We start from the raw sequence: 27567 nt of genomic DNA, 5'->3' as shown, positions 1-27567 counted from the left end.
CATCCCTTTTTTGGGGTCCTTCTCTAATGGTCACGGCTTTTAGAACTCCAAACGACTTTGGTATTTTGCACGGAGGTCCCAGGGCTCTGTGGATGTCAGCCTCAGATAGAACCTTCAAGATCATGTGCTCCAGGCCTCCCTCCCATTTGACTGATCAGAAAACAGAGCCCCTGAGGAACGTAGCCAAGAGCAGGGCCAGTAGCAGAACATTGTAGCCCCGTGTTCTGATGGCATCCCTGGACCAGGAAGATGACAGGCTGGGGTCAGGACAGTCCAGAGGAGCGGTCACATGGGCAGGGCAGGGGAGGGCAGGGCAGCGAGGCCATGGCAAGGTGCTAGGTCTTCTTCTGCCAGGTGCTGCTGTCAAGACGCACTTCTTCTCCCTTCAACACCCCTGGGGGGTAGGGTTGTTGTCCTCACTTTGCACAGTAACAAACAGGACTCACAGAAGTCTGAAGTCAAACAGCTTTTTAGTGAAGGAGGCAGAATTCAAGCCTGGTCCTGCCTGCCTCCAAGTCCTGTACCTTTCCCATGGCACCTCTTGTATTGGGTTGAACAGTGGCCCCCTCCCCCAAGTCATGGTCTTCCTAAAATCTCCGAATGTGACCTTATTTAGAAATAAAGACTGCAGATGTAATTATTTAAGACTAGGTCACAGTGGAGTAGGGTGGGCCCCCAATCCTATATGGCTGGTGCCATTACAAGACGAGGAGAGCCCGGCTTGTGTGGCTCAGTGATTGAGCATCAATCAGCCCAGGAACCAGGAGGTCACGGTTCATTTCCTGGTCAGGGTACATGCTGGGATTTCAGGCTTGATCCCCAGTAGAGGGCGTGGAGGAGGCAGCCAATTGAAGACTCTCTCATCATTGAGGTTTTTATCTCTCTCTCCCTCTTCCTTTCTGTTATTGAGATCAATTAAAAAAAAAAACATATTGAAGAAGAAGAAGAGGAAGAAGAGGAAGGAGGAGGAGGAAGAGGAAGAGGAGGAGGAGGAGGAGGAGGAGGAGGAGGAGGAGGAGGAGGAGGAGGAGAACAGAGAGACAGAGAGGAGAATGGCCTATGGAGACATGGAGAAGAGACAGGGAAGAGCAGCATGTGAAGATGGAGGCAGAGACTGGAGTGATCTGTTTACAAAACAAGGAACAGCAAGGATTGCCTGCAACCAACCACCAGAAGCCAGGAAGAGGGTTTTCCCCTAGAGCTTTTACTAGTAGGGAGAGCATGACCCCTGCCAACACCTTGATGTCAGACTGCTAGCCTCCAGAACTGTGAGAAAATAAATACTTGCGGGTTGAAGCCACTTTGGTACTTTGTTACAGCAGCCCTAGCAAACCAATATACCGACTTCCTATAGTACTGAAAGAGGGTGACTTGTGGCCCCCAGGGCTGGCTGTGCTGAAATTTAGAAGATCAGGGCTAACCCGAGATGGAGAAGGATGAAGGGAACATCCATTTGTATGACATTTGCTCTGTGCTTGTGATCTTCATCGTTCTCCACAGGGAAGTATAGCCATTCCCATTTCACAGATGAGAAAAGTGAGGCTCAGAGAAGGGAAGTGATTTGTCCCTAAGCTCATTTCCCTCAGCCACTAGGTGCTGGGTAAGAAGCAAACCCAGAGGCCAGTTTGAGTCCCACGGAGGTAGGAGGCTATACTTTCCTCCTCTGAGCCTCACTTTCCTCACCCAGAAAATGGGAATAATAGTATCTGCCTTTCCTGTGGTTGTGAGACTGAAATGACTTCATTCCGTCGTTTAACAAATATTTATCGAAGGTCTCTGTGCCAGCTCCTGCTCTAGGTCCCGGGGACACGGCAGTGAACACGATGGGCAAAGTCCGTGCTGGCAAGGGGCCAGATTCTTCTGGCTAATGCTTGCCAGGTGCTCTGCAGGGGCTGACACAGTAAATACTCAATAAAACTAACGGGGAGAAGAATTTGGATTGAATCGGATGGCATGTGGAACGGGCTTGGCCTTTACCAACAGCTCACTTGGGCACTAATTCTTTTTTTTTAAAACATATTTTATTGATTTTTTACAGAGAGGAAGGGAGAGGGATAGAGAGTTAGAAACATCGATGAGAGAGAAACATCAATCAGCTGCCTCCTGCACACCCCCCACTGGGGATGTGCCCGCAACCAAGGTACATGCCCTTGACCGGAATCGAACCTGGGACCCTTCAGTCTGCAGGCCGACGCTCTATCCACTGAGCCAAACCGGTTTTGGCTAATTCTTTACCACTGTCTGTGGTGGTAAAGTCCCCCCTCCACCCCCATCGCCCAGGAGGACACAAGGTCCTTTTGGCCTGTGCCATGTGTTCTTGGGCACCCAGCAGTTGCCAGGCCAAGCTGCCTCCCAGAGCCAGCAGAAAACTCTGCCCCAGGCATGGACTGCCGAGTCAGCGAAGGAGCCCTGGGTCTTGTCAGGAGTTCTCTCCTGCTGGACTGTCCCCTCAGCTGCACAGCGTCAGCTCGGCCCCACCCACTCCCTGCCTCTGTCCCTGGGCCAGGCCTGAGCCTGCCCTGGAGGCTCTCCCAGCTGTCCTGATGTCCCCTCTGGCTCCTGCAGACGCTCCCCCCCCCCTCCACCCTGGAGGCCTGTCTGGACACCGGCCCCTCCCCATGCAGAGGCATCCCCAGACATCACTCCTGCGCTGTTCTTTTTTCCTGACAACTGTGATATCAGATGTCAACCAGGCTCGGCTCTGCTGCGCACAGACAGGTGGGGGCTGGGGGTGGGTCCTGATAACGGTGTGGCTTAGAGGAGGGTCCTCTGGAGCCCCCCACAAGGGGCTAGGAAAGGCTGGCCGTGGTCAGCCTTTGCTCCCACCCCACAGTGCTTCTTGAGCAAACTTCTCCCTCCCCAGACCTTGGGTGCTCTGAGCCATCCGCTGTCTCTGCCTTTCACTGGGTGGTATGAGGATCTGGGGACAGAGGCGAAGCCCTTTTGGGGACAGGAAAAATGCTGGGCAAGTGGCAGTGGCCTCCTCTGAGAGCTGACTGTCTTCCAGGTGGGCTCTGGAGAGGGGTGCTGAGCAGCTATGGGCATCAGACCTCAGCAGAGCCCGTCCTCCTGTCCTCACTTGCCCTGAGTGAGCCGGGACAGCTGGCACCGAGCGCTGGGGAAGCGGGCTCTGGCGGGCCCTGACAGCTCAGCAGTGGCAGCAGCGGAGGTGGCAGTGGCCGCAATGGCAGGGGCTATTCTGAGAGCTGGGAGAGGCTGGGGAGCTGAGACTGGAGGAGGGGAAGCAGCAGGGGAGGAGACAGTCCTCGGAGGGTGAGGGGAGTGTCGCTGCGGCCCAGGGAGGGGTGTCTGCCAACAGCAGTGCTGTTGGGAGAGCTGTGTGTTGTGTGCTCCTTACTGGGAGGGGCTGGACCAGTTGAGGTACCGAGGCATGCACTGGGGTTGTTTGGGTGTACGCGTACCAGTTTTGTGATCCAAGCAGGAGCTGAGTGGGTAAAGCACATGTCTGTGTGTGAGCGAGAGAGTGTGCGTGCATTGGAATTCGAGCATGTTTAAGCCTGGGAAAAGTGTGAGCAGAAGCAAATGTGTCTGTGTGTGAAAGGGGAGGAATGCAAGGGTAAGCAAGTGGGGGCTTGTTTGTGAGCAGGAATGAATGTGGGAGTGTTGGGGAGGGTAAATGGCAGATTGAGAGCAAGCATGGGGGAGGGGAGGGGGAGTGGAGGGAGGAAGGAGAAGGCAATTTGAGAGAGAGACCTGGGGCCAAGAACCATAGGAAGATTCCGGCCTGTGCAATTGGGATGCAAGTGGAAGGGACATATGCAAGTGTGCATGTAAGTGAGCCAGTGTGTGTGAGTGGGCACAAGTGTGTGCGTGGTGAGAGCAGATGGGGCAGTGTGAGTTGGGACAGGTACAAAGGGAAGATATAGATGCAGGAGCAACCCCAACAGTAATAAAAACGGCAAGCTTTTATTGAGCGCTTACTTTGAGCCTGGTGCTGATATTCATGATCTTATTGAATTCTTCAAATATCCTATGAAGTCAGTCTATGACGACACTCATTTATAGATTAGGAAATAGTGGCTTTGAGCAGTTAAGCAACTTGCCCACACTCTTAATCACTGTTATACTGCCTCATAATGAATGTGTGCGCAGGGGCCAAGTTGTGAGTAAAGAAGAATGAGTGTCAGTGTGTGGCATGGTGGGTGTGTGTGCGGAGGGGGGCTGAGTGTGCCAGATGTGGGTCCCAGAGGAGAGTCAGGCAGCAGCTGTGGACACTGGGTGGGGCAAGGGCCTAAGCAGAGTCTGAGTCAGCCTGAGTCAGGGTGTCTCTGCCAACCTGGCTTTCCAGCCCCGCAATGGCAGCCTGTGCCAGGCCCCCAGCTAAGGATCCTCCCAGCTCTGGTATGGCCCCCAGCAGGCCTCCATCTCACAGAGCAGGCTGGGCCAGGGCTGAAGACTGGCAAGAGGCCTGCCTGGCCTCCAGAGTACCTGAGAGGGCAGCTCCCAGTGTGGGCTCCCCAGGCAGGGAGGGCATGTGAGTACTGTGGAAGGGGGTACAGCAGTGATTTCAGAGCCCTCGTGACTCTAACCAAAACCACCTGGAGAGTGTGCACATTGTGCAGAGGGGTATGGGGGATAGCTGAATGTTCCCATGCCCACCCTTGCCTACGGGGATGTGACTCAGGAAGATGCCATGCCAGGCATTTGCAAACTGGGCCTGCTTTCACCCCAGGGGGTGAGGAGGGGCCCCCTTAGCCCCACCCCCCACCCATACCCTTAGCCCTACTCCTTGGGACTTCAGTTGGGGAGGGAAGGAATTTTTGAGAGAGGCTGTCTCCCATGGCCTGGGCCCAGCCCTCTCACATCCCAGAGAACTATTGCCAGTTGCCGTCTCCAGCCTCGCTAGGAGTCTGGTAATGACTGATGGCTTGGGATTCTAGTCCTGCCCATTCCATCTGGGCAAGTCACCTCCCCACTCTGGGCCTCAGTTTCCTGATTGGCAAAGGAAATATTGTCCTAAAGGGACATAAGGCATGGCTGGAAGAACAGGACGTAGTGTGGGCAAGCAAGGAACAGAGACAAGTGTTGGGAGCTGGGGTTAGAGAAGGTGTCAGGGACGAGTTGACATTTGAGCTGAGCTCTGAAGAATGGGAGAATCTCTGATCATGTCCTGTAGGAGAGGAAAGGAAGGGTGTTCTAGGCAGAGGGCATACTTTGAGCAAAGGCAGGCAGGTGGTATGGTGACTGGAGACCCAGCCTAGAACCCTGTGGGATGAGGTCATGGGCTGCCCAGCTTCTCAGCCAGCCTCCCCTTCTGAGGCCATATGATGATCTGATAAACATAGACTCTTCCCCTAGCCTATGCTAGGAACCCCATCTGTCTCTGCTGCTGCTCTTGCCATAGTGGCCTGAACAGAGCCTGGAGCATCAAAGGTGTTCAATAAATATCTGTTAAGTGAATGAGGGCTTCTCCCCATACAGGATGAATTTTGGGGCAAGTGTTTCTTCCAACAGCTCCTGCAAGAGCACCCCACAGAGTTTAAACCAGTGGTTTGCAGAGTGTAGTCCTCAGTGCACCACGTGGGAACTTGTTAGAAATGCTAAGTCTCCAGCCCCAACCCAGGCTTACCCTGTGAGGTCCAGCAACATGTTTTCACAAGCTCTTCAGGTGGATTCTGCTACACTTTAAACTTTGAGAATCCAGGCTCTAAAACTATGTCCACAGGTACCCTAAGAGCCGATGAAGACCTCGTTGCAGGTGGAGAAGCTAGAAATGTGGCAAAGCCTGGCCCAGAACCCAGGTCCTCTTTCCCCAGCCCAGTCTAGGGCACAAAGGAGAGCTCCACCATCCGCCCCCTCAGGATTCTAAGACTTGGAAACGCCAGGGATCCAGAGTCAGGGGCTGGGCATTCCCGGCGAGAGTAGAAGGCGGGGTCAAGTGCTCTGAGTCCCGCCCCATCCTCGTTGCCCCGGGAAACCCAGGGTTGTAACAATAACCCGCTGACGCGCTTCTGGGAGGGATCCTGCCGAGTCCGTGGGTGGGACAGCCCTGCTGCGAACCAATGAGGGCGCTAGGGCCCCGCCCCCGCGCCCCCTCCCCCCGAGCCGAGCAGGGGGCGGGGTCGCGCCCGCCACTCCTCCATTGCTCCATAGGCGGCGCTGTTGCTTGCAGGGGATGCGGTGGGGTCGCCCCGAGTCGCGCGCCCCGCGTCCCCACCACTCCCCCGGCCCGCGGGCGGGGCACCCGGCAGGCCCAGGATTCCGTGGCTGCTAGTGGGTACGCCCCGCCCCCGCCCCCGCCGGACCCGCCCCTTCTCGGTCCCCCGCCCCTCCCGAGGTGCAGCCGGCGCTGAGCGCGGCAGGCGCGGGAGCTGGCGCTGGAGCCGGAGAGGCGGCGGCGGCGGCGGCATTCACGGGGCGGCGGCGGTGCGGGCTCCCGCACGGGCTCGGGCTCCGGCATGGTGCAATCCGGCCTCGTCCCAGGAGACCGGGGCCCGCGCGCGGGGCCGGCGCCCGGGGAGCGGCGGCAGCGACGGTGGCGGTGGTGGCTGCAGGTTCCGGCAGGCGGCAGGTGCTAGAAGCGGAGCTGGGCGAGGTGTGTGCCCGCTGGGCTCCGGGGCCGCCGCCCCCTCACTGCTCTGGTCTTTCCCTCCCTTTGGGCTTTCCAGCGACACCAGCCCTCTGTCTCCGTGCCCCGGCCCATGGCGCCCCGCGGTTGAGCCGGCGCCGCCAGGGACCCCTCCCGCGGGCCTCCCCGGGGCGTGCAGATCCCGGAGCCACCCGCCCACCCTCCACGGAGCTTCCCTCCTCGCCCGAGCCGGGCGGGACCATGGCTGCGAAGCTGCGAGCGCATCAGGTGGACGTGGACCCGGACTTCGCGCCGCAAAGCCGGCCGCGCTCCTGTACCTGGCCCCTGCCGCAGCCCGACCTGGTTGGCGACGAAGACGGAGCGCTGGGTTCGGGGGTAGCCGAGGGCGCCGAGGACTGCGGGCTGGAGCGCCGGGCGACGGCCCCGGCGATGGCCCCAGCGCCGCCGCTGGGAGCGGAGGTCGGACCGCTGCGGAAAGCCAAGAGCTCTCGGCGGAACGCGTGGGGGAACCTGTCTTATGCCGACCTCATCACCAAAGCCATCGAGAGCGCCCCGGACAAGCGGCTCACACTCTCTCAGATCTACGACTGGATGGTCCGTTACGTGCCCTACTTCAAGGATAAAGGCGACAGCAACAGCTCGGCCGGCTGGAAGGTGGGGGAGTCCGGCTGGGGAGAGGGGCTGGGCTCCTTGGCTAGGGCTTCCAGGGGGAGCTCTGTGTGTCTGGGTTCCGGGCGAGCCGGCGGGAGGGAGGCCCCCCCCGGGGCACCCCCAGGGGTCAAGGAGTGTGTGCCCAGGGCGTGGGGCCGGCCAGCAGACAGGAGGGGGCGTGCTGGGAGCAGCTGTGTGCATATTCTGGATGCGGGATGGGAGGTCTCATGGGGTAACGAGGGACTGACTGCCACTTTGAAGCACCCCTGAAGGACACCCCCAGCCCATCCTTGGAGGCATCGCAGAGGAACCCATTCCCAGGCTTCGGACAGCGGGGAGCCTCCTCTTACCCCCACGAGTGTGCTTTGAGTTACTCTTGTTTTACCTCTCCACCAGGGCACCCTCCTGAAAGAGCCGGCATGATGACTTGGTCAGTGGCCGCTTTCCCCCCAAATCTTTCCCACTTCCCTGCCTGGCGCTGACCCCCGGGTGAGGAGTGCAACCCTCAGCTCACAGCTCTTCCTGTGGAGCCAGGAGTTCACCTTAGGGCACCAGCTAGTCTGGGGTGGGGTGACTTGTCAGGTGACCTGGGATCTGAGTTTTCCATGGGGCAGCTGCTGTCCCCTTGCTTTGATCAGGATGATGGGCTGGTGATGACTCCTGCTGGTGTTAGGGCATGGCATTGAGGGCTGGGGATCTGTCCCTGCCCACCCCAGGCTGTCTTCCACTTCCCAGGCTTTCTGAGCTCAGATGCATTTGGGAGTGGGGGAGGGGCAGGGGCACCCCAAGGGAAGCCTCACCGCCCGCCAGGGGAAAGGGGAGAGCCATCTTGGGAGAGGACAGGGGCTTGACTGGATTGTGGATTCCAGACCCTCTCGTGGGGAATGGGAAGAGTCAATGTTTTTGGGGGGAGGGGATAGGAAGTTGCGGATGGAGGGACAGTGCCTAAGGTCTGTGAGCTGTCAGACTCCCTCTGGCAGAGGGGGATCTCTGCCAGGGAGGCATGCCTAAATGGAGGGAGGGGGCTGTGCCTGGTGGTGGCTGCAGACAGGGTCAGAGGAGGTGTGCCCGGGGGTGGGGGTGGGGGGCGGCCAAGCTTGTCGGCATGGACAACACTAGATGCCCAGTGGCTGCATTATAGGGGTCGTGGGTGCTCTGACCTGGCGCCTTTGGCTCTCAGGCCACTATGGGGTGGGGTCACAGGCTGGAGGAGCAGACACGAGCCTCCTTCCCTAGCAACCTCCCGTCCCCTTGGGATCAGCTCCCATTGGAACACTTATTCCTCCCAAGTGTGTCCTGCCCTTGGGCTCTGCTCCCACCTCCTTCCCCGCTCCCCATGCACGGTCCCACCTTTTACTTCTCCCTGTAGATACACTCCTTGTTCTGAAGGGCGAAGTTCAGATGCCTCTTCCTGGGAGCCTTCCTTCGCCCTTTTTAGCTAGCTCCGGAACCCCTCTTCCCTGGTCCTCTCCCTGCCTGTCATAGGTCTTCGTCTTTTGTGTCCTATCTCCTTTCCCTTCCCCACCCTGCCTTTGGGAGGCAGTGGCGGTGTCAGAGGAGTTCCTCTGTGCCCACAGCACCCAGCGGTGGAGCCTGGCACTGAGGAGCCGCCAGTGCTCTCTGGCGAAAAAGGGAAGAAATGGGTGGCTGGTGCAAAGGATGCTGAGGCTGCGGGCCAGAGTAAGCCAGGAGGGCTCGCTGCAGGAGGCGGTGCTCCCACGGGGCTTGGTGGATTAGGGATGATGGGGGAAGATGACAAGAGGGGACATGAAGCTGGACGCTAGGAGAGAACTGCAGTTCACTGAGGCTCTCCGGGCCAAGCCCGGTGCCAGACACTTGCAGGCATCTGTGCCAGGTGTCTCCTTAAAGGCTCTCATCAGTCCCTGAGGTGGGCTTTATTGTCACCATTTACAGAGCTGGACACTGAGGCACGGCGTGGAGGAGTGAACTGCCCCAGGCCACACCATCAGTAGATGGGAAAGCTGGGCTCCAATCCTGGGGTCTCTCCCTCCAGTGCCCCACCGAGCCTCTGAAATAGTGTCCTCCTGGCACTGGGTGTGGGCGTGGGACACTGACGGCTTTTGAACAGGGGCAGGTCTAAATCCTGAGATGTGATTGGGAATGTGCTTGGAGACAACTTCGTCCCACGAGTTCATTTCTCAGACCGTGAGACTGAGGCCCAGGAAGGAGATGGGACCTTCCTCAGGCCATCGGTGAGCAGCGGGCCCTGGATGACGGCCAGGTCTCCAGCCTGCCCATTGGATGCGATTTCCGCTGCACCAAGCTGCTCAGGACACAGTGGTTCTCCCTGGGTCTGGGCGCAGGAAGGAGGGAGTTCTGGAAGGCTCGTCCTGGGCTGGAGCATTGGAGAGGGAGCCTCAGGCTTGGGCTCCTGACCTAGGCCCTGGCAGAGACCGCCCAACCACTGGGGGAGGCCTGTTCAGAGGGGACTCGGGCCTTTCCCATCTCATTCCCTGGTGGTTATCCTCCTTCTACTCCTCCCATTCAGCTCCGCAGGGAGCCTCTTTTCCCTCTCATCCTACTCCCCCTGCTGCCTCTTCCCCCATTCCCAGTCAGTCCCTCCAGGGGCCTGGTAGGGGGGCCATCCCTAACTCCCAGCCAACCTCTGGTTCGCAGGGGCTGTGGTACACCGCAGGTGCCTAGACTGGGGCCAGGGCCCATTATTCCTTCCTTCCCCTCCTCCCCCACATCAATGTTGCACTGGGACCCCTGGGTTGTACTAAACCCTGGGTTAGATGGAGGAGGTCAACCAAAAGGAAAGACACTGGACCTGCCTTTAGGACGCATCAGGGCTCAGCCAGTCCCACACCCAGGCCTGTGTTTTACAGGAAGGAGGGGCCAGGGGTGGGAGCAGAGGTATGGGGAAGGCAGCTTAGATCCCTTGGGGGAGCCCAGCAAGCCCTCACTGAGAAGGTGGCACCTGATCTGAACTGCTTTCATTGGGGTAGAACTTGGGAGAAATTCTTCCGGGGGGGGGGGGGGGGGTGGAATTGAGCGTGCTGGGTCTGGGAGACCAGTGGGCATGCTAGGCTAAAACCCAAGGCTCCTCAGGAGGGCAGGGAGGCGGCCTGGGAAAGGCAGACTGGGACAGATCAGGAAGGGCTCATGTGCTTGGCCTTTGCCTGGTGGTCCCACCTGTGATGTGGGGAGGTAGTCGAGCAAATCGAAGGAGGCAAGATCAGCAGCAGGCGCAGTACACCCACCAGGCTGAAGCCTTGGTGCTGGGAACTCTATTAAAATAGAGGCTGATCGTGTTTTCCTCAGAGTAGAGGGTCTCCAGGCCTGGGAAGAGGGACTGGACAGGCGGTCCCCATCCCTCCACAGTGTCCCAGAAGTGTGGATGTCGGACATCCAGGTCGAGCCTCCCACTTTCTCTCAGATGCTCCGGCTCCACCTTCCCCGGTGATGACTCCTCCAGGGAGCCTTCCAGGCTGCTCTGGGTCCTGGTGAAGCACTCAGCACTCCTGTCTCTGATCGCCCCTGGAGTTGTTCTGCCTGTTTCCTGGCTGCCAGCTCCCCTGGGAGCTCCCAGGCCAAGCCCCGGCGCCTCCCATTCTTGTCCCCAGGCCTGGTGGGGGAGGAGCACGGGGATGAGGACTTCTCTTTACCCTCAGGGCCTGGAGCAGCCTGGCTGTTGGGGGGGTGGGATCTGGAGGGATGGTGTGCTACCCCCATCGGCCCAGGCTGGCCAATAGGTCCAAGTGGGATGGGGGCTAGAAGGAGGGACTGATCTGAGACGCCAGCAGGAGGGTCCTGCTACAGCTGGGCTGAGCATTGGTTGTGAGTACAGGGGCACCCCCTTTTTTCCTCCCCTAGCCTGCTGGAGCAGGGCTCCCTCCTCCTCCTTTGTCCTCCGGGGATCCCCAGCCCCCAGGGCTAGTGGGGTGTGGGAAGAGGCTGTGTGAGCCAGGGTTGGGGGGTGTCCTCACAACCCCCCCCCCACAAACACACTGCACGAGCGGGGGGCTGGCAGCTGCCCGCCTCCTGGGCACAAGCCCGTGCCAGCCGCTCCTGGCACAGTTGCTGGCACGCCCGGCAGACTCCCACGGCCACCTGCTCACACCCACCCACGAGCTAGCGCTGGCGCTGCGGGCCCTTCCGGCTTTCCGGGCCTCCCGGGGCCCCTCCCCCGCGCTCTGGAGCCCCCACCCCAGCCCTCGGCTCCCCGCCCGCCCCCTCGCTCTTGCCTGTCCGGAGCCCAGGGTGCTGGCCCCATACCCGCACAACTTGGGGAGCTGGGTCCCAGGCCCCTGGGGGTAGCTTCGCTGCGGGGAGGGGAAGAGGGGGCACTAGGAAGCAGACAGACCGACAGACAGGGTGAGGGCCCCGCCTGCCACCTGGCGCCGCTCCAGCGGGACGATGGCGGGCAGCGCCGTGCCAGGCGGTAATTGCAGACAGACTAATTTAAAGAGATGAGACGGTTATTTTTAACTCGTGTTAAGGTAATGAACGGCGCGAGGGGGTGGGGGTGGGGTGGGGTGGGGTTTGCGGTTCGAAAGTTCAGTGCCCACCAACCCCCACTTTCTGCGCTTTGGGGGCCTGAGAGAGAGGGACTCCAGCCTCAGGACTGCCTGGAGTTGGGGCTTTGCCAGAGAGGGTGGGGTTGGCTGAGAGGGCCCGGGAGGAGGTGCCCACCAACCAAGAGCCTGGCCACCGTCCTTCCAGGTGCTTCTTAGGATCCCTGTTTCCCAGGTGGAGAACTGACTTGCCCTGGGGTCACATCCTAGGAAGTGGCAGGCCTGGGAGTTGAACCCCCTTCTGACCCCCAATTTAAGCTTTTCCTATGCCATCGAGGCTAGAAGCAAGCTTGTTCCTGGAAGCCCACCTTCTCTTTTCTTTGAGTGGCAGCTGGTGGTGGCCACCACGTGTGGTCCTGGGGGCTGTGGAAGCCCTGCTATCTGTGTCTTGTGAGGGGGTGATTCTGGACTGTGAGCCTCTGGGATATGGTTGTACCGGCTATAACAGAGCCGTTCCTCACCTCCCTGCCTCCCTCACCTGTGGCTGACTCACCAGTACACCCTCCCTACTGCAGCCTGTGGGGGTGGGTACCTGGGACACTGGTACACATTGGTGTCCAGTTCTTCCACATCCGAATCAGACTTCAGGTGTCTAGGGAAAGGGGGACTCACATTGGATGCGATTTGCCCTGGGGTCACATCCTCATTTCATATTCTCTGGGATCTAACAGGTACACCCTCCCATGCCTCCTTCCCCAGCTCAATCCCTTCACACACTCCAAGTGACTGAGAGCTCATGACCTCTGGCCCTGCCATTCTCTTGCTAGTCAGGTCTTAATGTCAGGGCTTCTTTCTTTCGCCCAGCTGTGCCTCATTTCCCTGGAGCATCACTCAGGGTGTCCTAGTTCTGTCCTTTGGGGTCAGTTGGAGCTGCGGAGCTGGGAGTGGGTGTGGGGTGGACAGAGTACCTATAGGGGAACCTGACCCAGTGTGTGTGAGCTGGAGCGAAGCTCTCTCCCATTCCCGGTCCTCAGTATCCCCATCGGTGTCCAAGGGGCCTTAACTCGGCCTCTGGTTCTTTCCGGGGTGTGACTGACAATCCCTCTGGTTCTAGGAGTTATGAGGGGTTGGTTGGGACTGAGGACCAAGTACTGATAGAACTTCTCAGGGTGGAAGCATGTGAGTTCAGGTTTGGATGGACTCGAACTTGGAACTCCTGCTTGGAACTTCCTACCCTGCCCCTGGCAGTGCCCAGGTGGCAAACATACTCTGGGCACAATGACGGGGGCAAGTCAGTTCTCCATCTGGGAAACAGGGGTCTTAATAACCACCTGGAAGAGTGGTGGCCAGGTGCTTGGTTAGTGGGCACCTCCTTCCGGGCCCTCATGGCAGTCCAAGCTGGCCCCCAAAGCAGGCAGATGGGGAGTGGAGGGTGTTGGGTGGGCATTAGCTGAGGCTCTGGGGCCTGGGTAGGGTGCTCAGGGGGACAGCTGGATCTAGAGCACCCCCTTCCTCCTGGCACCCTGGTTACCATAGAAACCAACTCCTGTTTGGGATGGTTTGGCTGTTTGCTGCCTCTCCCCACCCCCCAACCCATATGTGGAGGTGGGAGGGGGGCCAGGTGGCGTGTAGGGGAGGGGCCTCCCACACCCTCCCCCCCAGGGCCTCCATCTTTGCAGAGAACCTTTCTGGTCTCTAAGGGGGATGCCTCTTGTGGGAAGGGGAGCAAGAATTAAGAGCAATAATGTCTGGGTGCTAGGCCGTCAGTGGGCGCTTCAGTATGAAATTCTCTCATTTCATATTCTCTGGGATCTAACAGGTACATGTTTTCAGCCCCATTTTGCAGTTGAGGTAATGGAGGCCCAGAAAGATGAAGTCACTTGGCTAAGGCAGTATAGCTGGGATGAGGCTGAGCCTGGATTTAGACCTGTTTCTACCATCTCCCAATGCCCGTGCAGTGCCAGCCCACACACCAGCCAGCCCTCCTGCCCCAAGGCTTACGCATGCTCCAGAGCCCTCTGGGACTCCTCAGTTCCCTGGAGAGCCCACCAAGCCCAAACTGCTCTGTTTGGACCCCTGGGCCCTCTGCTGGCCTGGTCCAGGCCCCGCCCTCCCTCCAACTTTCCTTGCTGCCTCTACTCTCAGGCTGCCTTCCCACTGCCACCTTGCATCTGACACTGGAGTTCTCAGCCCACACCCACTTGCATTGTCACATGCTCACCGAGGCAGCTGTAGAACTGATCCCTTGGGACACCCCTCAGAAACTAGGCGGGGTGCTTGGGTGGTTTGAACAAAGACCTGCCTCCCAGGTGATTCTGGAGCCCACTGCGTCTGCCTGAGAATTTCCGCCTTAAATCCTTAGTTGTTGGCAAACCTGGCTGATGATCAGAGTTACCTGGAAGCTTTGAGTGAATCAAGGTGTTGAGGCCCATCTCAAACCCTCTCTGTCAGAGTCTCGTCAGGTGGGCTTTGGGATCTATATTTTAACAGGTTTGTTTGGTGATGGTCAGATTCTGAACTGATGCCTTAGATGGTAACTTCCCCGGATCCTGCTTGCTCTTCCCTTCTTCTGTCTTTCCTGTGTGGACCAGCCTCTTCTCTAAGCAGGCCGCCCAGGTTGAGCCACTCCTCCTCTTCCTCACTCTTTGTTAGGTTTTCCAGAGAATTGAACCCCCTATAGTGAGCTCCAAGGGGCTGACCGCGCCCCCCCGCCCATCTCCAACACATTCCCCCAGCCCCCACACTGTAGCAGTTATGCTGTACACAACTGGAGGAAGAGAATGGGCTGATGCACCCTGCCACTGAGCCTTTGGCTGCAGGATGGAGGGGAAATGTCAGTGTGAATACTCAGAATGGTGAAGAACCCCAAAGTCGCAGCCCCTGCTCTCTGATCGCTCCCCATCTGGTGGGAGAGACAGGGGCATGGGTACAGCACAGTGTGGCTCCCACAGGATCCAATCCTGGGGCTTTAACTGAAGCCCAAGGCCTTGGCCACTTGGCCCCAGTCAACCTCTCCAGCCACATCACTGACCGCTCTCATCTTCTGACCCTTGCTTATCCACACTGAACTATTCCAGCTCAGGATTCAACCCTCACTACATGCTTTTGTTTCATTCTCACAGCCATCCTGTGAAGCTGATACTGTTACTGTCCCTGTTTTGCAGATGAGGAAACTAATGCTGAGAGAAATAAAGTGGCTTTCACAGTATCCCACTGTAAGTGACAGAAATGAAACTCCCCAGGGCTAATTCTTTCCTAACCCAGTGCTCTGGCCAGGCCATTCCAAACTGACCCCCCCCCACCCCCCCACCCCCGCTCCCCCCCCACCACCACCACCTTGTCCCGCCCCTATCATTTCTGCTTCCCTTGGAGTCTGGCCCTGAGGCTTGCCGCCTGGGGCATGCATGAATCCAAGGTCCCTAATTTTCTCAGACAGAGAGCTCCTTGAGAGATGTCCTCCACCCCATGATGTCTCCTCCCTCCCTCTGCAGGCCCCAAGACTGATGGCAGCTTCCTCCATTCACTTTAATCCAGGCCCATTGCTCAGTGCTGCTCAGAGGAACTGAACATCTCCTTGACCTTGAGATTCCTCCGGGTCAATCTGGGAAGATAAGATGAGGACTCCTGATTTTGATTCAGGATGAAGACTGCTCAGGGTCATGATGGAAGGCCAGATAATAAGCTAAGGGTGTTTGGAGGAAGGGGAAGGGAACCAGACAAAGGAGGTCAGACCCTGCAGGACTCTGGGAGTTTTGGCTGTGTTGGCCAGGACTTGAGGCTGGAGAAGCAAGCAAGGGCCTGAGGGCGAGTGGCCTTGGATGCCAAAATGGGGAGCTGGTACTCCAAGCTGTGGGGGATGGAGAAAGATCACTTGAGAGTAGTGTGGAGGGTGGAGTTGGGGGCCTGGCAACAGCGCCCAGTGTGGGTCTGATGCTGGGATAGAGAATATGAGCCTGAGAGAGGGTGGAGGCTCATAGAGTCCAAGATTCCAGGCCTGTGGCTTTGAGGATTTCGGAGGTGAGACAGTAGTATAGTTGGGAGTCTTGGAGGCAAGAAGGGAAGGGCAGATACTAGCTCTACCACTCATCCCCTGTGTGGCCTTGGGCAACTGGACCTCAGTTTCCTCCTCTACAAAATGGGATAATAACAGGACTTACGCCCAAGCTTTGTTGTGAGAATTATAGGAGAAATACTTGTAAAGTGCTCAATAAATCTTAGTAAATATCATTACTGTTAATCATTGCTCTGGGCAAGGAAAAGAACCACCTCCCTACTACTATGTTGAGTTGGGGTCCTTTAGCCCTGATCCCTGAGAGACGTGTGTGTGTGTGTGTGTGTGTGTGTGTGTGTGTGTGTGTGTGTGTGTTGCAGGGGGAGGGAGGCTCTTGCTCTAATGCCTCCCGTTCTGTCCTTGAGGTATCAGATATTCAGGATGTCCAAGCTCTGTCCTGCCCTAAGGTTGACCCACTGCTTTCTAGCCCACAGAGCCTTCCCCCATGGCCTTGGGAGGCAAGCAGGCAGGGTGCAGGCTCTGTATTTTCACAGATGAGGACAATGATTTGCTCAAGGTCACTCTTGAACCCAGGGCTACCTGCCCCTAGACACCAGCTCCTCTTGAACCACTGGGAGGCTTTGACCTTGGGCATGGTTCTTCCCTCTCTGGCTTGGAGTCCTATCTAGAGATCTGAATTCCCCCTCCCCCAACACTCTGGGAAGCTGTGATGCCTCCTCCACCCCTCCTGTCCCCTCCCCCTGTCCTCAGCTGGCCTTGCCTCCTCTGTAACCTGAGCTGGGGCTGTGGGGGAAGGGGCTTACCCTTTGCCAGAGGCACCTGCCAGCTGAGCAGATGTGAGGGGATGCAGGCCCCTCCCCAGGAGATCACAGGCTCTTAGCCCAGCAAGGCTGGGGCAGGCAGGGCTCAGCACACCCAGCCTTGCCCTCTGGCCTCTGCTGTCAGAGCTTACCCTGAGCACTTGTTCATTTTTTAGTGGACATGCATGCTCCAACATGTCCTGTAAGGACTTCTCAGTATCCAGGAGAAGACAGATGGCAGATGAGGGCTGATGCCCCGGTCTGGGTGGGCTGGCCTGGGCTCCTAGAGCCCCTTGGCATGGGGACAGTGGGCCAAGGGCAGCCTCTGGGGGTGAGGCCAGTGTCTGTGCGGGTGGCCATGCCCCTGGGAGAGCAGATGGTTCTCTTGGCACCATGCCCACTCTCCCTTTTTTTCCCCTAGGAGCCAGCCAGCAGGGCTAGGGCACAGCTGCTGGGCCCTCCCCAGAGCCAGACCCAGGGCAGGGCTCGGTGAGGTCACCGCAGCTGCTCCCAGGGCCTGAGCAGGGGTGCAGGGAGGTGCTGGTGCAGAGGGAGGAGGGGGCTCAGACTGAGGAGAGACAGGGAGAGGCTTGAATGGCTTTTCACTTAGGGATCCCTTTAATCCTGGATGAGGGAAGGAAGCCTGTGGAGGGGTTGCTGAGCCAGTGTGGACAGCACCTCCTACCCCCATCCCAGGCCCACCCTGGGCATCTCAGAGTGGAAGAGCCGTGGTGTGAATTCTCAGCACCACTTACACCCTGTGACCTCGGGCAGGTGGGTTTGTCCCTTGGAGCCTCAGTTTCTTACCTGTAAAATGGGGATAATAGATACACTCAGAGGGGGTTGTCACAACGACTCAGTAAGATGTAATTGTTGCGTGCATGGCTGGTGGTGAATGTTCAGTAAATGATTGGTTCTTTCCCTCCTCACTTTGCTGAATTCTCCTGAGGAGCCAGGAGGTGCTGAGGAGGAAGAGGAGGGAAATGGCAGAGGCAGAATGAACGGGAGGTGAAGCCAGAGGGAGGAGGAGAGGCCTGGAGCTCTGGCCTGAGGTTTTGCTGAACAGAAACTTCACAGAATGGCCAGGCCCTGAGTGGTTTGTGGCTGCTGAGAGCTCCATCCTCTATGTGGCTTACTGTGAGCTGAGGACTGCCCACAAAGTTCAAGTGGGGAGGCAGGCTCATGCACAGTTGTACTCCGGTTTGCAGTTAGATTTCTGCCATGGCACTAAGGTGGGAGCAATTATCTTCGGGGCTCACAGAGGGGACTAGGAAGAAGCTACAGAGCTAGCTTTGATGGAGCAGCAAAAACGGGTCGAGCAGAGAGATGGAAGGACGAAGGGAACAGTGTGCAAAGGCATGGAGGTGTGAGACACCTGGGGTGGCTGGAGTCTCAGGTGGGCTTAAGGGAATGGAGGTGATGAAGCTGAAGAGCATCAAGGGCTCTTTAATAGCAGTCTGGAGTTGGACTGAAGGCCACAGGTGATGAGAAGCCATGTAGGGGTGAACTTGGACTTCTGCTGCTGATTTATTTGCTGCCCAAGCTGGGTGTGTGGGTTCTGCTGTCTCTGGAGTGGGAGCGGGGGTGCCAGGTCCTATCGTGACCTAATGCCTTGCTTTGGACATTCCTCTTGGCCTCTGGCTGCCCACTTCTGTCCCACTGCTGACTCCAAGCCTACTGACCGGTCAACACCTGTGGCTCTGATGATCCGCCTGCCCTTCTGCCTCTCCTCTACTACAGGCCCTAGTACCAAGGATTTATACTTGGTCTCAGGTCCCTGTGGTCATCCAGGTTACCACTTCTGCCAGGAAGCCTGCCTGGATTGAGCATCCAAGTTTCACCCCAGGCAGCAGAGCAAGTGACCCCTGGAGAGTCTAAGGCTCTGTCTGAGACAGGTGTGTATTTTTAGGCCAGAGTCGGGTGGGGATATGGGATGGGAAAGGGGCTGCTCTGGGGCCTCTGAACAGGGAGGGATGAGATTCGTGACATGTAGGATCCCATTCAGGTCTCAGGCCTCTCTCGTGGATGTTGGGATTGTCACCCTGTTTTACAGGGGAGGCCCAGGGTCACCTGGATGAAGTTGGGATTCCAGCCCCTGCCCTTGACCTTTCTCCCTGCAGGAAGAGAGGAAGGGAGGGAGGAAGAGAGGAAATAGGAGCTGTCGGGGGATTAGAACCTTTGTACTCCCCCCCCCCCCCACACACACACACACAGGTGATCTCTGCTCAGGGAGGTACCGAGGGGGGAGCTGGATCATCATCCCCATCTTGTAGACGGGCTCAGTTTCCGGAGGGAGGGGCTGGGATGAACCGTGGACAGTGATGGAACCTAGAGAGACATCCATACCTGGTTTGGGGCTTAGATGGATGGGCAAGACCCTGGACTGAACTGGGAGGGTCCTGGAATTCCGCAGGTGCCAGGGAGGCCAGGAGGTAGCACAGGGCTTACCGTGGGTGGGGCACAAGCCCTGGGTCTCCTGTCTGTGATAGAAGCCAGGAGACTTGGCTTGAGAACCAAGGCAGGGATGGCCACTGATGTGAGCAGCAGGGCATTGCCACCCACCACGTTGGGGGTATGAGCCCTGGTTTTGGAATCCAACAGCTCAGAGACCTAGACCTGGCTCCATCACTTCCCCACTTCTTAACCCACCTGAGCCTCAGTTTCCTCCCTTTGTAAATAGTATGTAATGAACCTAGTCTGAGTCTGGCATGTAGTAGGCGCTGCTCTTCTCTTGCCTGGGTATTTGAAGGATGTGCCAATGGTGTGCTAGAGCTGGCTTGCACTGGCTCATGAGAGCCATCTTGCACACTTCCAATGTTGCACTCAGTGATCACGTCATACTGGCAGCTTAAAACTGGCTACGATGGGAGTATCCATGCCACATAAATCAGCAAAAGCTATAAATCAAGTCAGTTGGGAACTTTTCCCTCCTGGAGAGCTGGAGGAAATCCATTTTGTCCCCAGAGGGGACAAAAGGGAGGCGGGGTAATGATGGAGTGCTGGCAGGGCCAAGCAACCTAGAATTCTAAGTCTGTGGGCCCTTTTGGACCTGGGGATATCGGACCTAGTCATAGTGCCAGACAGCTCTCTGTAGACATGGGACAGGGAATGGTGGGACCCCTTTTCTCTCCTTCTTCACCCCCCTTCCTCAAGAGATCTGACAGGCTCTGGCTGGAGAAGTAAGATTGGATGAGGTTGAGCTATCAGAGAATGAAGCTGTGCTGGAAGGAGAAATGAGGTTGTACTGGAAGATAAATAAGGTTGTACTGTCAGGGAATGAGGTGGTACTTGGAGGCAAGGTGAGGCTGCATTATTAGATAAATGAGGTTGTGCTGTCAGGGAATGAAGTGTACTTGTAGGAGAGATGACGTCCTGCTGGATCAGTCGGGTTGCACCGTCAGAGAACACAGCCACACCACAGGAGGAAGGGGAGCCTCTGACTGGGAGGATAAATGAGGGTGTCCTGCTGGATAAATGAGGGGGCCCATCAGGTGAATAGAGTGCTGTTAGCAAATGAGGTTGTACTTGCGGGATAAATGGGACTGGTGTGCTGGATAAATGGGGTTGTGCTGTCAGATGAATGCATTATTGCTCGTGGGCGAAGGGTGTCCTGGGAACAGATGAGGGTGTCCTGCTGGATAGATGAGCTGCCGCCACCAAATGGATCAGACCCTGACCACAACGGAGACACCATCACCGAGGACGAGGGTATTCTGTTCCCACTGGGGCTCCTGGGGTGTCTTCTGGCTCAGATGGTACAGGCTGTGAGGACCGTTGGCTGCAGCAGGCCCTGGGTTAACCAGGTCTATCAGAGAAGCAGGAGGGTGCAGGGTAGGGGGCTGGAGCGGGCAGCTGCTCTGTTCACCCCGTGAGACAGCCGGCACCTCTCCTGGAGGGCGTATTCCTCCCTGCCATTCTCCTTGTGCATCATACTCTTCCTGACTTTCTCCACTCCACGCTTGTCTCTGATTCTAGGTTGCCCTCTCTCAGCGCAGTTTGGAGAAGCTCCTGTCATGTGCCAGCTACTCTGCCCAGTCTCATTAATTCTTCCTGCGACACAGTATTACCTCCTTTCTCGCTCTCATTCATTCTACAAACATTTATTAAACTCCTTGTTTATATCAAACTCATGAGGTACAGTAAAAAAATGGACAAAAATCCCTCATGAATTAAGTGAGGGGGCCCATCAGGCTCCCTTATATTCTAATGTTCTAATTTCCTTATATTCTAATATAAGGAAAGTCAGACAATAAGTAATAAATACAGAAGATAAGTTATATATTTATGCATACAACATATAATTTATTAATTTAAACATATATATAGATATAGATATAGATATATATCAATTATATATTAATTTAGAAAGTGATAATGACTTTGGAAAACTTTAGAGTAAGTAAGGTAAGGGGGCCAAGAAATGGCAGAGAAGAAGAGCAATTGTTAAGAGAGTGGCCAGGCTGGGCCTCCTGAAAGGTGGCATCTGGACACAGACTCAAAGGAGATGAGGGATTGGTGTGGGTATCTGGGGGAACAGTGTTTCTCTGAGACAGGCCCCAAGGTGGAACCATGCCTGTTAGGCTCAAGGGACAGAGGGAGGGTCAAGCCAGACAATGTCAGGGGAGGAGTCTGAGAGGTCACAGAGGGGCTTATGGATTCTAGCCAGGCTCCCGTTCTTTATTCTGAGCAAGATGGGTGCATTGGAGGGTTCTGAGGTCATCGGAAGGATCACTGGCTGCTGCACAGTGGACAGCTGTGGGGAAGCAAGGGTAGAAGCAGCTACCGTTGGAGGACACTGAGGTTCAAAGCATCTTGCTCCAGATCCGCATGAAGCCAAAACTGGGGTTGTGCTGTCAGATGAATGCACTACTGCTCAGACCGAGACCAGAGCCCGTGCACTTTGCCCCGCACCAGCCTCTTTCTGGTGGGTGAGGCCTCTGGAGACTGGCCTCCCTGGGCCAAGTCCTGAGGGAGAGTAGGATGGACATAGGATGGCCACTGTCCCTTCCCTCTGCCCCTATTGGTCTCCTTGAGCCTGAATCAGAAAGGTCCTGTTTCTCCTGGGAACCCGCCCCAAGTCTGTCTGGAGGTGTAGGAGGTATGAGGCCCCAGAAGCCCGCCCAGCTCTGGGCATCAGGGAAGCCTGGGCATGCCAGGGCGTGGCTGTGGTGGTGGGTTGCTAGGTGACTCCAAGAGGGAGCCCTGGTTACTGCTGCCTGGCAGAGGCGTCTCCCTCCTCTGCCTCCCTCACCACCTCTGTGGCCTCTGGCTTCCCAGGAGGCCTTGTGGGCAAGATGTGATTGGCGCTTGCCACTGGATCTTGGCCCAGAGCTCTGATTGGTACCAGGTGGCTGGTCCCTGAGGAGCCAGACTAGACTGCGGAGCCTGGGCTTCCCTCATGGGGCACAGCCCTGGTGCACACCTGATGTAGAGCCCAGCTCAGCAGTCAGAGGCCAAGGTCCTCACCTTGCTCTGGGCCTCCTCCCTGGGTGACCCTGGGAAAGGCATGGCATCCATCTGCCCCATCTATCTGACTTGCAGAATCCCTCCCAAAGGGAGAGTGCAAGGCAGGTGCCGAGCGAGAGGGCTCCAGGCACTTCTGCCCCATCCCCTGACGACTTAAGTGTGTAACACTCAAGTATTGCATTAGATTCTCTTTACAAAAAGAGCGTCACAACTTTAAAAAAAAAAAAAAAAGTTTCAAGATCTCTGGACTGGATGATTCCAAGGACTTTCATTATCAAATTAAAAAGGTCCTCGGAATACCATTGGCCCATCTCATCAGTTTACGGGTAGGGAAACTGAGGCCCAGAGTGGAGGAGGCACTTGCCCCAGATCAAGCTTGGTGGAGGGGGAAGAGCACCAAGCTAGGGATCCTGAGGCTTGGACTCAATTCCAGCTCTGCCACCAGGTCCTGGGCGGCTTTGGGCGAGACCTTTCTCCTCTCTGGGTTTGGTCATGGTTTCAGGCTGGAGCTCGGGCACCCAGGGGGACTGGCTGGGCAGGGGACAGAGAGGGGAAGGATACAAACTGTCATAGGCCCGGAGCACATGCTCTTGGTGGTAGTCTGAAACACTTTTATTTGTATTCAGAAAATGTGGATGTATTGTGACGTACAATGCAAAATTCCCTTGAATTCTAAAAAGGAAGCACAAGGCTTGTAAGGAATTTTGATCTTTGAATATGCCCCCAGTCTTCCCAGGCTGCCAGCTTCTGGGAATGGTTACATGGAAAGTTTGAGAAGCACTGGAGTGCTGGCTTCATAAGATGCTTTGGAAAGCCTGCAACTCCTCTCTCTCTCCCCGGGTGGAATGCGATGTCCTTTAGACTCAGTGAGACTAACCTGAAATCAATACCTGGCTCTGCCACTTAAACTGTGTGAACTTGGCAACTTCCTCAACCTCTCCGAGCCTCACGCTCCTCATCTTGAAATAGGGATCACAATCCCTGACTCGTGTGGAGTTTGATAGAGTGATTACATGAGATAAAGTACTTACAAGGCGCAGAGCTGAACAGGTAGTACTGAGTAGGTGCTGGTACTTGGTGATGTCCTTCCTCCTCCCCCCTCCTCCATCCCCTCCCCCACCTCTGAGCACTCAGAACCAGGCTGGTACCTAGTGACATTAATCAAGAGGTGTTGCCTGACTGGCCTTCAGCTGGAGAGGCTGGGAGGTGGAGCCTCTGTAAGCCAGATGTCCCATTTGGGAGAACTGAGGCCCCTGTGGCCCCTGAACACAGGTGTGGGGAGGGGCTGGGGAGGCAGGTGCAGGGGCGGGAGCAGGAAAGGGGATGAGTACCACTCTCTGGAGGGTCCAGCTCCCCTCCTCTCAGGGTCCCAGGAGAAGCCAGGCAGGGCAACACTGGGAGGGGCCTTGGAGACCCAGCTGTCACCTCCCAAGACCAGAAAGTGCCAGAGATAGGGCACCTGGGGCCCTGAAGAGCCAGGTGCTCTGAAGTTCAGGCTGAGGGAGGGTACCCTGGGCAGCAGAAAGGACCCTTCCTTCTGGACCCTGATGGGAAGGAGGCAGGAGGGAGAGTCCTCATGGGTCAGTGATTACAGGGCTGGGTGGATAAAGAGTTAAGAGCAGGTCCATGAGCTGGGCAGATCTGGAGTGGTACCTGGCATTGCTGCCTATGGGACCATGCAAGTTACATCATGCCTCTGGGCCTCCACTCTCTGGTACCTGAGATGGGTAATGCCAGCTCTCCAGAGTTATTGGTGCCCAGCACAGTTACAGTCAGCATAATATCAAGGAGAGAGAGAGAGAGAGCAGGTCTATGGGTGATCTAACAGGTGAGGGTCTTCTGGACAGGGTGAGGGATTTAACTGTTTATGAACACCTGGTGTGTTCCGAGGTGGTTATTGAATGTCACCCCCTTTTTTTCAGGGTAGCTCACTAAAGCACTGAGGCTCATAGAGGTTAAGTCAACAGCCCGTGGCCATATAGCTAGGTGGCTGCAAAGAGCCAGGCATCCTGACCAGCCTTCTGATTCCCAAGCGCCTGCTGTTTCCACAGCAATACCTGAGCCAGGAGGTCAAGGTCACCAGGTGGGAGGCCCCAGAGGTGGGGCGGTGGCAGGCCCAATAAGTTCCTGTGAAGTCAATCTAGCTGTGGCCTCCTCTGCCTTCCTCTGTCCCCAGGACAGGCCTGGCAAAAGCAGGCAGTCATATGGGGAGCACCACAGACGGGCACAAAAGACATTTAGAATAGGATATGTGCAGGGGCGACAAAGGGTGAAGCCCAGGGACGTGCCCGGGACAGCAGAGAGGGCTGTGTAGCCCTGGGTAAGCCACCTCTCTGAGCCTGGTCTTCTTATCTGTAATGGACATTATGCCACGTGCTCTGTGGAGATTTGTGAAGATTTCACCAGGAAGGGGCTTTGTAGGGAGGGTGGGCTGCAACCCAAAAGGCAGGCCAGAGAGCCGGGCTGGCTTGAAGGTGGGGCACTGAGCAGAAATGGGGTCGGAGGCCTCCAAGCCCATGGATGTATTTTGCTGGACTCCAAGGCCTCTGTGGAGTTCCCAGAAGCTCAGCAGAGTTGGGGGGAATCTCTGAAAAGTGTCAGGCCTCTGCCCACCTTGGGGATGCCCAACCTGTTCGGCTCTCCCTGGCCAGGCCCTCCCAGCAAAGGGTTAACAGCCTTCTCTACCTGCAGTTGCATTTTAAAGACACGAAATTAAAGCAGGTAATTTATTCTCCCCACACACGAAAGAGCAATTAGTTCTAAACAGGGCTTAATCAGTCACCACGAGATTGATTTCTGGAGCCCTGGGTTTTCGGGCTCCTGGCGCCATGCCAGACTGGGGAAGGAGGGGGGCGGACAAATGAGCCACAGCAGCATGAGCCCTTACATAATCTGCTGGGGGGGGGGGGGGGGGGGGGCGGCTGGCAGCCTGTCTAGCCCCGCGGTGGGGCTTGGCTGAGTCAGAGAGGGGATCTTGCTCTCCTGCTGCAGACCCCTTGAGAGTAGCCCTCAGGGTTGGCGATGCCTCCCAGGAAAGGCCCCGCCCAAAGCTCGGCCCCACCCTCTGGGCAGTGCCTGCGGGGACGGGGGCGGGGGCGGGGGCGGGGAGGGATGAGGTGGTTCTAGGGTCTTGGATGGATATTCTGAGTTTGTCTGACCGGATGCTTACCCCTGCCTTCCTCCCCCCCCCCCTAATCCCTTCCCCCATTCACCTTTTCATCTTCCCTATTTCCTCCCCTTCCCCGCTTCTGGCTCTTTTCCATTCTCTTATCCTCCTCTTTCTCTATTCCCTCCCCCTCCTCTTTCCATCACTACCCCATCTTTACTCATGGCCTCCTCACTTCCCACTCCCCGACCCATGTCCTTGTCTCTGGTCACAGAACTCCATCCGGCACAACCTGTCGCTGCACACCCGTTTCATCCGCGTGCAGAACGAAGGCACGGGCAAGAGCTCCTGGTGGATGCTGAACCCTGAGGGCGGCAAGACCGGCAAGACGCCGCGGCGCAGGGCCGTGTCCATGGACAATGGGGCCAAGTTCCTGCGCATCAAGGGAAAGGCGAGCAAGAAGAAGCAACTGCAGGCACCCGAGCGAAGCCCCGACGACAGCTCCCCGGGCGCACCGGCACCGGGGCCTGTGCCTGCCGCGGCCAAGTGGGCCACCAGCCCAGCCTCGCACGCCAGCGACGACTACGAGGCGTGGGCCGACTTCCGCAGTGGCGGGAGACCCCTGCTCGGGGAGGCGGCCGAACTGGAGGACGACGAGGCCCTGGAGGCCCTGACGCCGTCGTCGCCGCTCATGTACCCGAGTCCCGCGAGCGCGCTGTCGCCCGCGCTAGGCGCGCGCTGCCCCGGGGAGCTGCCCCGCCTGGCGGAGCTGGGAGGCCGTATGGGCCTGCACGGCAGCAGCGCGGGGATGCCCGAGGCCCTGCTGGACGGCGCGCAGGACGCGTACGGGCCGCGGGCCCGCGCCGGGACGCCCGCCTACTTCGGCAGCTGCAAGGGCGGCGCTTACGGCGGGGGTGGGGGCTTCGGGCCGCCGGTGCTGGGCGCGCTGCGACGCCTGCCCATGCAGACCATCCAAGAGAATAAGCAGGCCAGCTTCGCGCCGGCCGCCCCGCCCTTCCGCCCCGGGGCGCTGCCCCCGCTGCTGCCGCCGCCGCCGCCCGCACCCCGCCCCGGCCCGGTGCTGGGCGCGCCCGGGGAGCTCGCGCTGGCGGGCGCGGCCGCCGCCTACCCCGGCAAGGGCGCGGCCCCATACGCGCCGCCGGTGCCCTCGCGCAGTGCCTTAGCCCACCCCATCAGCCTTATGACGCAGCCCGGCGAGGCGGGCACCGCGGGCCTGGCGCCTCCTGGCCACGCGGCCGCCTTCGGGGGCCCGCCCGGCGGCCTCCTGCTGGAAGCACTGCCCGGGCCGTACGCCGCGGCCGCCGGGCCTTTGGGTGCCGCGCCGGACCGCTTCCCGGCCGACCTGGACCTCGACATGTTCAGCGGCAGCCTGGAGTGCGACGTCGAGTCCATCATCCTCAACGACTTTATGGACAGCGACGAAATGGACTTCAACTTCGACTCGGCACTGCCTCCGCCGCCACCCGGCCTGGCCGGGGCCCCTCCCCCCAACCAGAGCTGGGTGCCGGGCTGAGGATCCGCTCGCTGCGCCCCGGGTGCCAGCCCCGCCCCCAGAGGGCCTCTGTCTTCCCGTCCTGATCCCCGGGTCCCCATCCCCCTGATTCCAGCTCCACGGAGGATCCAGGAGACAGCCCCCAGCCCTGCTAGAGACATCTCTCAGAAGTTGGCGGCTGAGGGATGTGGTAGGGAGGGGCTGGGGCACCCCACATTCCTGCCCAGACTCCTGAGAGCCGCTCCCCCTACTCCCGGGGCAGGAAGCCTGGGGGTGGAGGCTGAATTCCGGACTGGGTGGGAGTGGGGAGGAGTGAGATGGGCTGCGCTGGTTGGAGAAGCCTACCCGGAGGTGGGGGGAGGTGAGCGAGGGCGTCTCTGAATCTTCAAGTTTCCTTTGCAGGCGCCCTCGCGGTAGATGGTGAATCGCCTACCCCAGTTGACACTTTCCACTGGTCTTAGCCTACCCACCGAAAGCCAGCAACCCCTTCCAGAAAACACACTCACAGCTACCCATTGGCTGTGCACCCTGAACTGTCCTTAGCCCTAAACCGCCCTCTGACCCTGCACCCTCATGGTCCAACCCCTCCCTCCCACCCTTGTCAATCAATCCTAGCTTCTCCCCTCCTCCCTCGAGTCAGTTGCCCTTTGCAGTCCCTACCATCACTCCCCCCCACCCCAACAACTCCCCCAAGAACAGGTCACAGCCTCTCCAGCGGGCCTCAGCTCTAGATCCACACCCCAACCCCAGCACCCCTTTCTCCGTGCCAGTCCTTGCTCCTCTCTCCCATATTTATAAGTGTCGGGGCGGGGCGGGCTGTGGGCGCGGCGTCCCTGGCGCATATCGTAGGCTGTGTACCGTGGCCGTGCCGTCAGTCAGCGTGTGCGTGTGCGTGTGTGCCGTGTCGAGGCCGTGTAGAGTGCATTGTACAGCATATTTTCATGAATAAAATTGTTTTAAATATTTCCCGCGCCTTGGGCTAGCAGGGGGA

At 57.9% G+C, this 27567-nt stretch overlaps 1 protein-coding gene across 1 annotated transcript; it reads left to right on the top strand.

Moving 5' to 3' along the window:
* The first annotated feature begins 6332 nt into the window (after positions 1-6332).
* Positions 6333-27240, top strand: FOXO6 (forkhead box O6). The gene is made up of 2 exons (XM_054720765.1): positions 6333-7204; positions 25338-27240. The coding sequence occupies exons 1-2, from the start codon at positions 6791-6793 to the stop codon at positions 26595-26597; spliced, it is 1674 nt and encodes a 557-aa protein (XP_054576740.1). The 5' UTR covers positions 6333-6790; the 3' UTR covers positions 26598-27240.
* The last annotated feature ends 327 nt before the right edge of the window (positions 27241-27567 follow it).

This window comes from Eptesicus fuscus, chromosome 9 (genome assembly GCF_027574615.1).
Source record: "Eptesicus fuscus isolate TK198812 chromosome 9, DD_ASM_mEF_20220401, whole genome shotgun sequence".
Lineage (NCBI taxonomy): Eukaryota > Metazoa > Chordata > Mammalia > Chiroptera > Vespertilionidae > Eptesicus > Eptesicus fuscus.
This window is presented reverse-complemented; position numbering and strand designations above follow the sequence as displayed.